This window comes from Haliotis asinina, chromosome 3, assembly GCF_037392515.1.
Source record: "Haliotis asinina isolate JCU_RB_2024 chromosome 3, JCU_Hal_asi_v2, whole genome shotgun sequence".
Classification (NCBI taxonomy): domain Eukaryota; kingdom Metazoa; phylum Mollusca; class Gastropoda; order Lepetellida; family Haliotidae; genus Haliotis; species Haliotis asinina.
This window is the reverse complement of record NC_090282.1, coordinates 37,089,996-37,107,579: the sequence shown is the minus strand read 5'-3', so window position 1 is coordinate 37,107,579 and position 17,584 is coordinate 37,089,996. Positions and strand designations below refer to the sequence as shown.

The 17,584-nt window shown below is 40.8% G+C and overlaps 1 protein-coding gene across 1 annotated transcript; it reads left to right on the top strand.

Moving 5' to 3' along the window:
- The first annotated feature begins 363 nt into the window (after window positions 1–363).
- LOC137276793 (uncharacterized) lies at window positions 364–2,661 on the top strand. The gene has a single exon (XM_067808436.1). The coding sequence runs from the start codon at window positions 393–395 to the stop codon at window positions 1,491–1,493; it is 1,101 nt and encodes a 366-aa protein (XP_067664537.1). The 5' UTR covers window positions 364–392; the 3' UTR covers window positions 1,494–2,661.
- Window positions 2,662–17,584: the final 14,923 nt, after the last annotated feature.

The window sequence follows — 17,584 nt, the reverse complement described above, 5'->3', positions numbered from 1 at the left end:
TTCAAAACATATGCAACTTTGTAAAACCCGTGGACGCGCCGTGTTCAAAGGCTTTACTATGGGCAGACTGTCTCTGATCAATATGTCTAGAGCTCCGTACAAGGGTTACCGCTAGCACTAGACGGGTTTTATTACCAGAGCTGCTAAGACGGTTTTCAGCAAATCTTTAGTAATGAATAGAGTTGCCCCATATTGACCAACAAATCAATTGTGTCTTTCAGGGAACTTGCATGCGGGATTGTTACGTCAAATGGAATTATACCAAGGCCCTGAAGCAACACCACGTCCCACCCGCACTGAAAACATGGTAGTGTGCTGGCTCAATTGAACACGCTCCATATACCCTACTCAATACAGCTGATCAGCCTATTATATAGCCTCTCTGAGGCACAATGCGCATGCGCATCATGCGAGCAGACGACAGCGATCAGTTGACGAGTGACAGTGTAGAAGCGAGCACCTCGCGACGAGGAAGTCTAGCAAGCTCGCGCTTACCGGGTGGCTTGTCGACCAATGTTAATCCTAAGGCAAAACGGCGAGGGAGTGCGGTTACGTTTGATCTGCCAGATGATTCGGATGAAGAAGAGAGGAAACTTCGTCGAAGGATTTGTGGTTATCGAAGGATGAGCGCTCCTGAACTCCCTCCTATAGCGGACCGGTCGGATTCCAGAGGTAACCGAACATCGTCAGGTTCCATTACTGAAAGGTCTAACTTTTATCAGCGATTCAAAAATGGTCGTTTGCCACGAAACCATAGCGATAGCTCCATTAAAGGCATACTAGCCCATTCCCCTAACAGCCAGTCCTCCTCGTCGGTGAACTCCATCCCGTCAGCTCATCCAGGTTATCTTTCCTCCAAGACACGATCGTGGTGTGATACTGATAAGAGTGCTGGGTCTACCACGAAGCTCGGGACTCTCTTCGAGAGGAAGCCAGGGAGTCCGAAGAGGGAGAGTTTATCGGGGTACAGGTCAACGTCCACCGACAGAGGACTCACTGGAAGCCACCACAGGATGGAGAGTGAACTGAACAACAATGATGAGGAGATATTTCCCATAGAAAAGGATAATATTGACAACAAGCGAGCGTTGCTTAGAAGAAACTATTCTGAAAATGAACTTACATCCAATAACAAGAGGAAGAGCTGGCAGCTCACCAAGAAAACGTTGTCGGTGGGAAAAACGGACAAACTTACTAAACCCAAGTTTAAAAACGGATATAACAACACTTTGAAGAGATTCAATTCCACCCCGGCCATAAACGGAACAAATACAGCTCAAGGATACCCTGACCGGGTAAGCGAGGAGTTAAAGAACAGACAATTGCGTAATGGTGAGGATTCTGAGAACGAGACAGAGAGGTTGGAGAGGATATTTGAATGGTTGAGGGGGGTTCAGTTTGATGCTGAGGAACCCCCCGAGCAGGTGATCGACTACTCTGATGACCCTCCACAAACCGACACAGCTGTACATATTGTGTATGGCGAAGACTGACACTTATGTCTATAGTGTTTGTGTTTTGTAACTGTGTTGTGTCCAGATGCTTCTTCTTGAGAATGAATTATCCCATCATTCCATGATAAAACGGAGTCGCAAGGTCGTATTCGTCTGAAAATGTCTTTCAGGCCCTTGGGTAGGTGGTACGAGTTAAACCTTTCCAACCAGTGTCAGTTTAGCAACAGGAGCATTTCTTTGGAAACAGGCGTTCATAACACTAGCCAAGAGCTACACTGAAAAGGTGCTACCAACTGCAAACGATTCCATCCTTTATCCATATTTGATCCTCGATGGAGCTATCAACGGTAAATGCTTTCCCATATGTTGATGCTTTGACAATACCGCTGAAGGAATCAAACTTCTGAAGGACAATTAACACAAGAGTATTTATTTGAGCATGTTACGTTGCCCTAATATATCTGTGATACTTTCATCCTCGGTGTGCAAGTACCTATTGCAGTGAAATACGTGAAGGCGTGTGTCTGTGATAGCGAACTGGACAACAGGGTTGATTGATGGATTGATGTGACTGAACAAATCCAGAGTGGACATCTTCCCGTATTTTTCTTGTGGCCTCATTATCGTATTCTGAGATTTGAAACTTTTCTGTCAAGTGTCTTAGTTATTTTGTGTGCCTACTGTCGTTCTGCCCAGTGATTTAGGAAATCAGGCCTTTGTGACAAAGCGGTATCTAATATAAACTTACCAGAACTTTACAACTGGAAAATGTCTTTCACCATACGCGAATGTTCCACGTTCTTTTTAAGGATGGATGATAATGCATACACGCCTTACGGTAAGCATTCTTTAAATGGCTAGAGGTAAACACAATCTGTCAACACCATTCTCCCCGCCCCTCTTGCCCTCTTCCAGAAATCACCCTTTAATTCCAGTACAAAGAGTTGAAGTAGCAGGCAATCACCCACTCGAGCAAGTCATGGTTTGTATGAAAGTCATAGCTAATGGCTAGATCTGATTACCCCGTATAAGGCTTTGCCATCCAAGAATATCACAAAAAGACACGGGGAAAGAGACCACCTTTGCCCAACCCCACTTTCTATCGGCATCTGAAAGCCTTCGGTCTTCTAGGTGCATTTTGATTGTTTGTGTAGTATGTTTACCAAGGACTACGTATATAACCCTCGCACATACTGCGCCGGTTCCCCTATTTGACGGTTTTATATTTGATTTTCACATATGTTCTGATCGACGAAATTTGAATAATCTTTAAGTGATAAGCATAATATTAGTTCTTGTCATCTTGGTCACGTGTATTTTTGAACAACTGTGAATTTTTAATATAGTGTAATCGCGGAAGAGCTTCTTTTGTAAATAGTTTGTTTGTCAGTGGGTTGTGGCAGTTTCAAATCTAGTCAAAGATGACACGTTTACCCATTGTATGAAATGTCTTGTCTGAAAATGTTTGTTTTTTTATCTTTGATCCTATTTTTTTAAACACAACCGGTTTACAAGTACATCTTCTACACAAACACCCCGTGAGTATAGTCGCTTTGTCGAAACATACGCTTACTATAAACAGATATAAACATCGCAACAATAAAAGATAAACACTGTTTAGTGGGAGTGTGTTTATATAACAGGCGTGGGGACACTGTCAGTGTTCATGTCAGAACTGTTGGTCTATTTATGAGCACTACGGACACATGTTGTTAATACGCTAAGGTTATATTTGAACATATTTATTTGACATCGTTGTGGGGATTGTAGCGAACGGGGTGTGTATACGTCGGAATGTTAACGAGCAAATGGTTGCTGTTTTGGTAACATATAAATAAGGTGGATTTATTTATGTTATTGAACTGAGAGATTATCACGTTTGACTCACTAGGATTATATTCCTCAAATCACTTAGGCGATGGGCGAACGAAGAAAGCCATTTACAATGCACCGGTTCTCGACATTACATCAAGTTATGCAGTGCCTGTCGACTTGAGGTCCCTACACTACTTCTTTTGGAAATTGTCGAACATCTGTTTCGAAGGCCGCGTGTTGAAACATTAGCAGGTTGAGAAATTTCTAGATTAATATTATGTATTTCAGGTAGCATTTTTAAAAAGATGTGTGTTTTTTCTCGTATGAAATCCCCTTAATTAAGGGCAATGCTTAATAATATCCAGATAATCGCTATAAGGGCCCAGCACTCCCAGCCGTATGCCCATATCGAACATGTGTGCTATAAGCCCTTCATCCATCTGGAACACGCTTCCGGAGAATGCCAGGGTAGTGATACTTTATTGGAATATGACACTATGACCCTCTCACCCTCACGAATACGGTTCAGTACAGTTGAAAACTAATACATTGTCAGGCTTAAGACACGCCATGGCTCAATGGCGTTCATGGTCAGCCCCCTAAGAAGGTAGACAAGCTAACTTGACCCATACCTTAGTACTGTTAAATATTTGGAAATTTGTACTTGACAGGATCAGAAAACCAACAGTGACGCTCATGGGAGCGTGTCTCTAAGCAAACGTCTCTAACAGGTGTTTAAATAAAACATCAGGTTATTTTTATACAATCCTCAAGACAAACCCTTCTCCACAATCGTAAGAAATTATGTATGCGTGCGCGCGTGAGTGTGTGTATGCATGTGTGCGTGCGGGCGTGCGTCCGTGAGTGTGTGAATTTGACTTTCCTGGCATATCGCGCAACGTATTCGTTGGTTTTCACGGACCCCACTCCTCTGCCTTGATGCCCTGTCCCCAAACCACCGCTCCCCAAAGGCGTGAACACGTCTCTATACGAAATGACGTCACCCATATCTATGTATTTCCCCTTATTACATACAACCGTTGGCTGTTTGACAACTCACTGCACTGTGTCACGTGCTACCGGCATGTTTATGTAACATTAGTCTGGGGGTGGCCATGTCTCAAGTATGTAACTCATCAGATTATAGAATCAGCCATAATAACGCCTCCAGTGCCAATGTCAAGTCAAGCAAGAATTTCTATAATTAGAAACCATTACGAAGACCATTCGATCTAGAATGGCGTTAAAACTCTGTGTTTTGTGATAAGTCGTTTGTCTGAAAACAGGTACAACGGTCAATGTAGTTTTAAAGGTGTCTGAGGTTAAGTTGATATGCGATTACGCTCAACAGGGATTGCCATGTAGGCCGTAAGGAAAAGTATGTGTTATTCCATTAATCATTTTCATGTCTGTTGGCATGCGTGGTAGATAGCTATCTCGGGGTATATTATGACGTCAACGAGGCTGTAGCATGATGAATGGAGTTTATGCCAAATGTAGTGGAATGGGAAGCAAATATTTCCTGGTACTGCTGTACCCACCTAAGCTAACCTCAACTAAATGAATACGAACCTTTGGGGCAAAGACTTCTTGTCTATCATCAGAAAGAGGTTCGATTTGGTATAAATGGCAAAACAATGTGAGGATGGCAAGAATGGACCACAGAAAATGATGACACCAGGTGTTCGCGAAAAATATAAGCATGTCCTTCCTCACCGCTAGCAGCTGGTTGCACATTTGGTGCAGCCGATGCTTCCGGTATCATGCTAACTTCCAAAGGTTCGGGTACCGTATATTACGGATGTGCAAATTACTAACTACTAAAGTAGGCCCTAACCACCACCACCCCCACCCCCAACCCCAACCCCAACCCCAACCCCAACCCCCAAACTTCTATCTACCTGTCTAGGTCACGTTGTACCTGGGGTATCGTTTGATCAAGGTCTGTGAGGCACTAGGCCGGGTTGTAATCAATGCGTTTTCGCCTTGTGTGCCAGAGCGCTAGTTTTCGGTCGCTAGTTACCGTCAAGAGCTGTTGTGGCATTGTCGTTCAGCTGTGGGATTAATTGTGTCAGGCAAGCCAAGAAAGCTGATTTCTTTATGTCAAAGCGCAGTAGAGACGGTATCAGGCGTAGGAGGCGTGATGGGAAAGTACAACTTGTTATTGATTTCATGAAAACCAATTGTCTTTATGTGGCTGCCTAGTGGAATATAATTAAGACATTCGACACAATTTGTTTAGAATAACCATGTGCTATTTTAGTAAACCAATTAAACGTTAAAAATTAATAGTCACTTCTACATGCCCTAGGACATAAATACTACCTTATGAAATTAAGGATCACAAATTCTTTCCTCTTCGATGACTCATTTGAGTGACAGCTTTACTATTTTCAAGAAAGAGTCGGACCTCCCTTAACTTCTTTAGAGTGTTATAGTTATCGAGGAAAATGTAATTCCAAGAGCTCACTCACAAATAAACTTAGCTAATGGTATTGTCAAAAATCGTCATTGCGTTAGACTAGGATAAGCACAGAATCAGACTCAGTTTATCAGAAACAGGCTTAAAAAACCTCTTCAGACACGAACATGTATCGAAACTCTTTAATCCTGTCTTCTATGTCGTAAAAATAGCCGACGGTTATCAGGACAGGAATGTCGCCCTGACATCAACTATCATGTCAGTTTTAAACCGTCCTTAATCCTGCTTTCGTCTGCTCTGATCTTCCATCGCTTAAACCAATATTTGTTTCCTAACAAGTCTACCTTACCGTTTCTTTTGAACTGGTTTGATTTACTGCTGATGTTTCAACAAGGGGCATTACCACTATTCGAGTGTAAACAATGTTCGACAGCTAGCGCGATATGACCTTTTGCAGAAGGTGCTGCATGAAGTATTTGGTATTTTATAATATTTGCACTAGGCACGATTCGGTAAGGTATTTGACAGTTTCAAGTCATTCTGTCTATTAAAGTGTCCTCCAGAAATAATAAAAGTGGCCGGGATATCCTTGACGTGTTGAGTCATCGACCTTCAGAGGGTCGTCAGAAACAGGGGAACCTCGTTATTCCGAAACATGTTTAATCCTGAAATCCGTCACTAAGGAATGTTGCCAATATACAAAGATTTTAATTCACGAATTATTGTTAATGATGATGAATAACCCACTGTGCAGATATGTTCGATGTACGAACTGTTGGATTCAGGAGTTTTCTATGAACATGCCGAAGAGACAATGAAGAGGTTTCAAAGAAATCTGACCTGAAATCTGAAATTCTCACAGTGTAGAACAGCATTTGAAATTAGAAATTCTTCATGTGTATACTTATGCCCAGGTTTCATTTCACCGGCATATGTGTTATACATCCGTTCGTTACCTCGTAACGAGAGGTCTGATCGCTGATCCAACTAGAATGCCAAGTAGCTCGATGAAACATTAGTGATACGCGTTCCCTTAAATCTATAATACTCATTTAGTAGAGAACGTAGAAAATGTGACATGCATCCCCGTGACAGTTTTATGTGTGTGGCGTATTGTGAGAGAACATTCCATTGGCATAAATATGACAAAGAGGCTGATGAACACATTTAACAGCATTGGTTGTACACCTATCTGTCCTGAAGGCGATAGGTGTTGTCCAAGCTCTGACACCGGATTCTGACATTAAACCGTGCCATTTGATACAACACTACGCGCTATGTCATCATACAAATGCCATTTAAGACATGTCATATCCTGCATACATAAGTAAAACAATGAGATATCATGCATGTACCCTTATTTTATTCCGTCAGTATGATAAGAATGTCTGGACATTAGTGCATGTACATTAAAAGAAAGGTTGTGTCACTGTCGATGATGATGATGATGATGATGATGATTATGACTGTGTATGTGTTTTGTAGTCTGACTTTAATCAAATGTATCATTCAACCATTTGTCTTTCATATGTTAGAAGCAATAGTTAGAGGGACAGTAGCCATTGCTAGTAACGCTATTTATCGATACTGTAATAAGAAACGTAACACTGTTATTTAGTGTTACAGTAATAAGGTTGACTCAATCCCTTTAAGAAATATTTTTCAGTTTTACTGATGTTGGTTCTGTAAAAGTAATCTTTGTCCCTAAATTTTAATTTCACCAAATTTGTGTCTATGGAAAGCTTGCTTATCCTGAAAAGTCGTTCATGAAGAATTGTTTTCCCTTTGATATTTTGTTTCTCTCGAATTGCGTTGCGAAATTATGTATAATTTCATTTCTAAACCACGACATCTCTGAACCTGTGTCCATTCATTTCAACATATATGCACACTGTATATTTGGTTTTCGCAAGCTGGTCATGGCCCTTCATCTGTGTTGTCAGTTCCCTTTGTTGTCTCCAAATACTTTTCACGGAAGTATGACGTTATTTATTTGTTTCATATATACAGATAGCTAGTCCACGCGCAAATATACTTTTTACCACGAGCTCCTTCAGTGCGCGTTTCCATATCAGCTGGGTCGTATTTAAATATTTATTTTCTAAATTTATTGCCTATAAGACTTTGTTACCTTTAGCAGGAAAGACTGATACATTTCTTTCGTATCTGGAATTTGTGGATTGAATTTCAATTTTCAGTTATTTTAATTATGATGTTAATGAAACTGAAAACAATTCCTTTGGGAAGTGCCAGTCTTTCTTGTTCCCAAATAACCCTCACATTGACTGTAATGTACAACATTCATGTGATCGCCTGTGTATTATCTTGATGCCAATATTTTGTTTGGAATGTTGTTTGGAATGAACGTTGTTACAACAGAATAAATATTGAAGTTACAGAAAACTGGTTTGTTATGTTTTTCATGGTGAAAGTAAATTAGGATATCGCCATGTGGACGTGTGAAGTTCTTTCATGAGGAAGGTCGTAGAGAGTTAAGGTTGATGTCTTCAGGTTATCCCAAGCACAGGTCAGTATGAATTCATGCACGCATACACGCATACACGCATGTAGTCGCATACACGCATTTTGCTGCTGCCAAGCCTTCTATGCAGTGCTAAAGCCTTAAATGAAGCAAGTACAGATTTCCTCAGGTTCACAATCTCTGGGATCTCCTTTTCAATTAGAATGGGTCAATTTATTTTGTTTCTTACTATCAAACTATATATTCATAGACAAGGTCTTTGTCTAACACGCATGCACACAAAATCAGTGAAAGGATAGAAGTGACAAATCCCCTTGCACATCCATAAGAAAGCGCTGCTATAGTCGAGTCAGCAGTTGGGACTATGTAGTAAGTATTTATTTGTTTCACTGGTGCCTGGACCAGACAATCCACTGACTTTAACTATGCGCTACAATGACAGTGTTTATGAGTAACTACGACGTAGTGATGATACAATCGGCAGGACATTGCCGTCGCGGTGCTTGCTGACTTCTGTCATGGTCGTGTGGCAGAATTGGAAAGGGTGATGGCGTCTGGGGTGTACCAGAAAAGAAAGACGGAGTACGTTAGTGTCAGTGACTCACCATGAACCTGGGCACACTCCGGTCCACTCAGTCGTCAGGCAGAAAATGCAATACCCGATTCTGAAAAGGCAGAGGTGTGTTTGGACAACCAGTTTCCCCGCCCTCAGTATATTTATACCAAAACTATTTATGATGATGTATTGCCCATTATGAAATATCATGTAGCTATCGTTCCCTCTTTTTCGTTCACATCTATGAAGAGCATCATTTACCCATTACGCAATGAAATTTTAGAAATGGTCAAATTTAACACGTTATATTTGGGATTACACTTTCCTAGGGCTAAATGAAAACAGTGAAATGTTTCTCGGGCATCGACGCGTCACTTTTATTTGTACGCGTATTTTTTTATTTTTTTATTTTTTTTTTATTGCCATTTTAAATAAAATAATTTTGACTTGGCCGCGTCCCGATCATCCATTTGTCCACTAGAATGAGAGTCTGTAAGAACGAGTGTGACTGAATCTACAACTCATTAACACGTGCTAAACTTCCCATGCTGTATTTCTGACTGAGAGAAAAATAAAAATGTGTTCCTCCCTCGTCACATTTTTTCTATCAAAAATTAAAAATAAAGTCCTACCGCCCTCGTCACTTTTGCAAAAAATAATATGCCCGAGAAACATTTTTTTTTTTCATGCAGCCTAGTAAAAACACATACTAGTACTTTTGTCCCATCCTGGATTCGAACCCACAACTAATCACCAACACACAAAGTAAGACTACCAGTTGTCCGACTTCAATTTTGAGGAAGTCACGGCGACTGAGTGAGTTAGACGGCTTGGTTAGTGTGCTGGTGACTAGATGTGGATTCGAATCCAGGATGGGACTGAACCAAACAAACGTGCTGGAAAGTATACTACACTAAGAAAGTGTAATCCCAAACATTTGTTGCATCATTTAACCACTCTTGCGTGAAGAACAATTATATAATATATCACCTACGACATTCTTGACATTAAGGCAGCATGCAAAACAGACTGTGATCTCCTGCACAACGAGGAGCGCTCACATGTTTTCAACAAGTACCTACGCCTTTATTTATTAAACATGTAAGTACATTTCTCGTGAGTAACAATGGACTGACACATCAAGGCGTTAAAGCAATACACTTTAAAGATGTCTTGAACACAGGCGGCCTGGTCATGAACTTGAAGTACATCGACCATGATGATATTTTCTTTCAACGGAGCAACAACAGCTTCTCTCAAACTGTCAACAACCGGGGTTCACGTTTTGGGTCACGGGCAACCTTTGTCAACGCAGAGAGCCATTAACAGTTTCTTTCCACACGCAATTTGATGATGTCATCAGTTTCTGTGTGGGTGGGATATGCAATCATCAGTTTGCATTTGATCAGCATGTTAACTGTTTAGCACAGAATGACATACACTAATGTCGTATAACTGCAATTCTATTACGGAAACATTCTTTTAGACGTCAGTGAAGTGATTACGTTCCAAACGAACATACGATCTTGTTTAAACATGCTGAACAATGCGCGTCAAATAGAATGCGCTGTGAGTGTATTTCTGAAGAATTATAACTACGCATGTAATGATGAATGCGTTTGCTTCGTAAATACGTCATTACGTTTGTTTGCAATACGTTTCCCGTTTCCTACATGTTAGTTTAGAGGTTAATTGTGAAGTGAAAACGTGACTTTAAGATCCAGGGCCTACACTCTAGTGTCAACAAACACAACATTGTGTTGCATTCTGTATTGACATGCTTTGGTGTTGTTTTCTTCTTTCGTCAACGCAGATTTCTCCAATACTGTTTACAAAAAAGTCGCATTGACATTAAGTTAGTATGAGATCGTTTGCTTATTTCATTAACAAAACTATATGCAAACTGCTCTGGCATTATGGCGATAAACAACGCAGTAATCAATAGCGTTGTAATTTAACTGTGGTGTTAATTATTAAAGGCCTGTAATGTATTTCCCCGGTGACAGTTGTGTGTGAAATAACTACACATTTCTATGCATGACGTGAACGGCTTTATGGCGATCTGGTGCTACAAAGTCAGCCAACATCCGCTGATCGATGAAGTAGAATTGCCAACAATATATACCTTTACTTGTAGTGGTGTACGGTGTCACTGTATTGTGTATGGAGGTGATATTGGCACACGTAAATATTTAGGGATCGTGTATCTTCCGTGAGATTTTATGAACTCATAATCAGTTAAATACCACACAAAATGGCTATGTCTCAGTATATCAGCTCAAGCCTTCTACATGTTAGGTTTCTTCGCAATTAGCTCATCTAATCACTTCTTAAATAACCTGTCAGCATCAGTTCATCTAAAATAGTCAAATGGAGTTAACGCACAGCGTTTTTTCGATGTTTAGTTCCAAGCGGGTTGACGTGAAATGGAGCTGAACGTCGCCTTCAAGGTCATTTCACATACATAGCGACATGCATGCACAGGTCGGGTTCTATTCCCCTTTAGCTAGCATTGCTTGCCTAAACACAGTTTACCATCGACACACAGATATTAAATTGAATCCTCAATGTCATTAAGCAAGTGGTCAAATGTATCATATGCTATATTTGGCCTCTAAGTGCACACCGGAACGGTACAGACACGTCATATTTCACGCCAAACCTCCATAATCAATGCAGTCTATAACAAATTAAACAGCCTCTGCAACGCCACCATATGCTGCGATCAGAATGCTGTCAGTGCTGTGAATAATACATTGTCAGACAAACAAGTGGTCAACAACATGAGCCATATTACATTCCAGCAAACAGATCAGATAACGTACCAAACTCGTTTACACGCTATCTTATACAAGTCAGACTCTATCAACGCTGCGCAGAGAGACGCCTAATCTTCTTCGACTGGAAAGCCAAGAAGGTTTTCGTTAAGAAGGAAGAAAAGCAACAACAAAAAACGGGTTTTCGAAATAAGGATGGATATCAGACCTGTATACATATATATAACTCCATAGTTGTGAAGCCCACCTTTCAAAGTATCAGTAAGTTAGTTTTGTTTGCGCGGTTACAACGGCGGGGGACACCATAAATAGATTTCACAAATTGTACCCATGTGGAGAATCGAACCCGAGTCTTCGGCGTAACAAGCTAACGCATTTCCCATTAGGATACCCATCGCCCCTTTACATCAACAATATTCATAGTTTATACGGGGGTACTTAGTTAATCCAAAGGTTTCGTGTGATTCATTTCCTGAGACACTGATTACACGTCAACAGTAATGACCTCAAGATGTTTTATCATTAACACGATAAAGAACAATCACTGATAATTATATTTGTGCACACTTCACTACATCGATAATGCATGAATATGGTCCAAACCTCCGAATTAACACTTGCTGCGATGGTGTACACAAAATGAAAGCCTGTATTTCAGATTCATTTTGTACTTTTAGGAGGAGTAGGTTGTTCTTTGATAGAGAAGAACAAGTGTAAACTATTCCTAAATATGCCCTAACCCTGTCCAAATCAGAATATGTAGTAACAGGAGGAATGTTTTCTAGCATATTCCATACCAAATTTGAAGAATAAGTAAGAGGTGGAAGTCATTCCTGAATATATTCTGTAAGGTGTCCTTTTCAAATGTATGGTTTCCATTTTCTAGAAACTGTGGTGTCCAGATTACGATGTGTCGTGCAAAGATTCAGATAATCTCACGCAACGGTAAACCACGAGGTGGTCATGATCCAGGCATACGTGATCGTCAGCTGGTAGCATGTTCAGCCAGTGAACTTCACGAACACCACGAGTGCTTATGTCCCCGGAGGTAGTCTAACGTGACGGCCACTACCTTTATGCATGTATCAAGTTCCATTATCAATACCCTAATCCCTGCAGTTGGAAATACGTCACAGTGTTTATACACTTATTGGACTCGTAAACGTCCGGGGTAGAATAGGGCTTCAGCAACCCATGCTTGCCATAAAAGGCGACTATATGCTTGTCGTAAGAGGCGACTAAAGGGATCGGGTGGTCAGGCTCGCTTACTTGGTTGACATTTCGTTCCCAGATCGATGCTCATGCTGTTGATCATTGGATTGTCTGGTCCAGACTCGATTATTTCAGACCAACGCCATATAGCTGGAATATTGCTGAGTGCGGCGTAAAACTCACTCACTCAAATATGCACTTACTGGTGTTGTAAACTTGCTATGCATACCGTTGGCAGTTCCTTCATGTTACATATACGTTCATTCTTTGTTTTAGGAGAATACCCATTGTCCGATATGGCTACAAAGCCTTTATAATTAGTTGAGTTCGAAAAGGTGTTTTAGTGGGTGTTTTATTCCTTTTTTATTCTTGTATCTATGAATAATTTACATTGCTGTGAATAGATTTAGTGCAACTGATTGTATTCATCAATGGCAAAAGATGAAATAGTTCTCAAAATATGGAAATAGATAAATGTTAAAAATGTGAATTGATTAAAGTTCTGTGATTTCAATAATAATATTAAATATTAAAAGTATGCATAGGTGCATAGGAAAATGGGGTGTGTGAGATCAATTTAGGATTCGAACCAAACTTTTAAAGCGACGCGCCTGATCTCCAGCACACGCCCTAATCACTGCCTGACTAGGTTATATCGTTCATTTCGTGTGCTTGCCATTAGAACTCAATTGAAAACAAGCACTATAATATTTACCCGAATCAGAAGAACAATATATAATTAGTATTCTGTTACAGTTTAAGGTATCGTATATCTTAAACCAATTTACCAAGGGGTCTCAGAGCCTTACATCGTACACCTACCTGAGTCGTCACAAGCTCTCATCGTTATGTCTTTTATTGAATGCCTTTATTGGAAAAAATCGCTGTGGTTTGTTAACACAGTGACCTGAGTCTGTATGTCACAGGTACCTGAGGATCAAGGAGCCATATGATTACGCTAGTTTAGTTATTGCTTTGAAAGGCGTAGGCGCGGAATGTTCAATGCACCTTTGATCTGTACCCAGGTAAAGAGGTAGTTATATGATTATTCTTATTACCGTTATCATGTGTCTCTTTCACTGGTATTATCACATCTGACAATCGACACGCAGTGAGCGCTTGTTTGTTAGCAGGTATTGAGAGTTTGTTTACAATAATTGCACATAATAAGCTGCTCATTTTTCCTCTGTAAGTAGTGTGAATATTGGCTATCTTGAATATGATAATAAGCCGAACCGTAGTACGAAAAGGGTAGATCTGGATTCACTGTGGTACCCTCGTTCTCCAACGAGAACTCTGAAGTTCAAGCATAACATTTTAGGATGTAAGTGGCGCACGCTACCAAAAGAACATGACATTGTCGGATTTGTAATCATTTCATTTTTTTCAGGGTTTTGTTGTTGTTGTTGTTGTTGTTGTTGTTGCTTTTTTTACGCCCAATGGTCTGTTTTAGGAGATATCGAGGCCGGTCATCCTTTGCCGCTGATATTGATGTCCTCCTGTTCTGAGGACAAAACTGTTCTGCCTTCAAAGCTTCCATCAAAGCCCATTTTTACCGCCAGGCTTTCTTCTGATCAGTCCTCACTGCGCTTTGAGTATAATATCCATGTATGGAAAAAACGCAATAAACATTCAGTATTGTTATGTTATACAGATTATGATGAAAATGCAGCAGAGAGAGTTCGGGTGATCCTGGCACAGTCTGGCTGGTAAGGCTCATCATCAGACCCTTGCCCCCTGTGCACGCAGCCCAGACAGCGAATGGAGCCTCTCCCAGGAAACGCTGCCTAGTTGATCCCACTAAGGACTTTCCGGAGAATATGAAGGTTGTCCAACGCTGCAGCAGTGTTGTGCATTACCCAATTGTCAGAAGGGCTGTGCTTCCGGTGGAGAATCCGGGCACTCTCCTGATCTGCGCCAAGAGATCAGGAGGTACGAAACCAAGGGCACCGAGAACAACGGTGAGCCTGACGACAGTGTACTCGTGATTCGGACGAGACGTTTCAAAGAACAGGTCCGCATACTATCATGCTTTTCCTGAATCTTGCCAATCACGTTGCTGTCAAAATGGACAGAAAATTCAATGACATAAATAATTGCAATGGCTTTATCAAAAAGGACACGATCAGGTTTGATGGCTGGAATTGGTCCCTATATAGGTCTGTTCCAAAGAAGCTAAAAAGCATCATTTTCAATGGCGTCCTGGGGCTGTTTAGGGTCGAACCATGGACTCACCTCTGAGTCAAAGTCACAGGAGAGGACGGTAGCAGAAGCAACTATTCATGCCATCAATATATTTTTTATTATCACTATTAATTTGTTAGGATAAGTATATAACATGGTACTGAACACCAAACAGGTGCTGACACACTTGTGTTTTCTGGTAACACTGATCACGTGAATCAATCAAGCAATACACTAAGTGGTCATTAATTTCTCGCGTGGTTCCTTCCAAGCTATTGATTAGGTGTCAATATCGCAATGAAATCGAGCACCCCCGGAAACCTCGACATACAGTGCTGTTACACGCTATTCACAATTGTGATGCCTCTGTAAAGACGCTCTCTCTGCGGTCGACAAGTATCGGACTATGATTTGTGTGATTTTCTGTGCCACTGGTTTTAGAGTCCCCTGTGACTGAACTCAGTGACGTCAGAAAGAACCTAGTTTTGAATCTTGCAGAATCATAAAATGATTTGTCCACTGACCTCTTGTCAAAGGCGAGTTGACTAACCCTTTTAACGAGTACAGACCTCACAAGGTCAAATATTTACCTCCTGACATATACATACGATGGTCATTTCGTTTGAACGGCAGCGGTAGTCAATCCCTAGGTATTCGAATGGGTTGGTTCTGTGACAGCTTTATGTTGGGGTCTGAAGCGCTTTGATCAGCATTTGAGATTAAGCACAATGTGTCTGTTTAATGTTGGCGGGAAACCCGAAGTCGTTTGTCGTTTACGTCCCACTCCGCAATGTTTCAGCTATATGAGAGCGGGTTATAAATAATCGAGTCTGTGCCAGGCAATCTAGTGATCAACTGCATGAGCATCGAACTACCCTGTTGGGACACAATGACATGTGGGAACCAAGTCAGAGAATCTAATCACCCGATCCCGTTCGACAAAAATCAGGGGTGGTGTTTTGTCTTTTTAAGGGTATGTATCCCATGGCAAATAGTAGGTGAGTGGGTTCAGTTAGCAATATTCCAGTAACATCTGGACACCAGAAATGGGCTTCACACGTTGTATTCATGTGGGGAATCGAACCCGGACCTTCGGCATGACAAAGAAACACTTTAACACTACGTTACCCCTACACCTAATAAATGATCTTCCTTTTACAGCTATTGTTACAGATTTGAGCCTTCCAAATTGTTATTTATTTGGAAATACAGCATGAACATCATCCCTTCATTATCACCTGCCATTAGCTGACATTAAATTTCCGATGACTGTCGATTCAAAGTTTTGTGTAGCCTGGCACAAGGAAATCAATTAGTTGTAGCCAGCAGATAATTCTCCTAACATATATCTTTTGCACGGCGACATGACGAGCGCACGGACGGTATACACAGGTGTAAACCGAACTATTCCAGAGATCAATATGTGTGGTCATAGATTTTGTACTGAAGTTAAACCTGAGCTTTACACTGTGTTTTCAATCCCACACGGGTATTTACTGAATATCGATAAAAATAATGCGTCCCTTATGGTCACCTTGTTATAGAGCTATGTTCTACTGAAATTGTGAATGAATGAGTGAGGCATATTATTTAACGCCACCTACAGTTCATGCAATCTGAAGAAAGGCGAAACTAGTGACAGAAAGCATGAGCAAGAATTTATGTTGATAGGATACTTTGGTCGATCAAGTGTCGAGATGTAATAATTCGATCCTCCTTTCGTCGGTTCCTAATTTGGGGTTAATTGTTGAATAGGAGCAACAGAAGATGCGTAGATCTGTGTAGATCTAACACCATTAGCAAAAGCTTTGTAACGATATAAGGATCACGCTGAAACGTTGCATTGATTACAATAAAGAAGTCGTATATCAATAAAACGTGATCCTCGAACCAGCCTCTAAATGCAACTTAACAGGTTGTTGTTTGTTGTTGTTATTGTTCTTGTTCTTGTTGTTGCTGCTGCTGTTGTTGTTGTTGTTTGTGAAGCAGATGTGCAACATCACCCAGCACTAACTGTGATACACCAGCAAGCAGCACACCGGTACGTGTAATGCGAAGTGAGTTAGGTGGGTTACTTCACTTCATTGACATAAGATAACAGGTTCATGTTTAGGAATGTGTTAAAAAATTAAAATTCAGTGTACGTGGTCTGAAAAATAAAAGGATTAAAGAGTGAATGTTGCAGTACACTATTCTAGTTTTGTCACGATCCTTTGTTTCCAAGAGACCTGTCCTTGTTGGTATCGCCATGGAGGGGATCAAAGCTAATCTGACACTCGCGATAGCCCACATGCAACTAGAAAACTATTAGGCGTGAATACTGCCAACGGTGTCTTGTCTAAAACGTCAGTTGTATACAGTCTTTCAAATTCCTTCTTTTAACGATTGGGTCTCTTGAGCATGCCATAAGTTTATGATTATTGGGTTCGAATCCATGTTCCCACTGAATGTCTCTCAGGTTCTTTCAGCAGCATTCACTATTGGTTTCAAGAATTGGATAAATCTGCATCAGATTTCCTCTCACACAAAGATCATACGTCGTCACAAACCTGGAATGTTTGTTTGTTTGTTTGTTTGTTTGACGGCACACTTGCCAATATGGCAACAGTCTGTAAATAATCGGAGGGTAGACAATCCAGTGATCAACAGCATGAACATCGATCTACGTAATAGGAACACGAT

What these genes read in the sequence shown, in the direction of transcription:
- LOC137276793 (XM_067808436.1), top strand. Translation starts at nt 393, where the DNA reads ATGCGCATGCGCATCATGCGAGCAGACGACAGCGATCAGTTGACGAGT.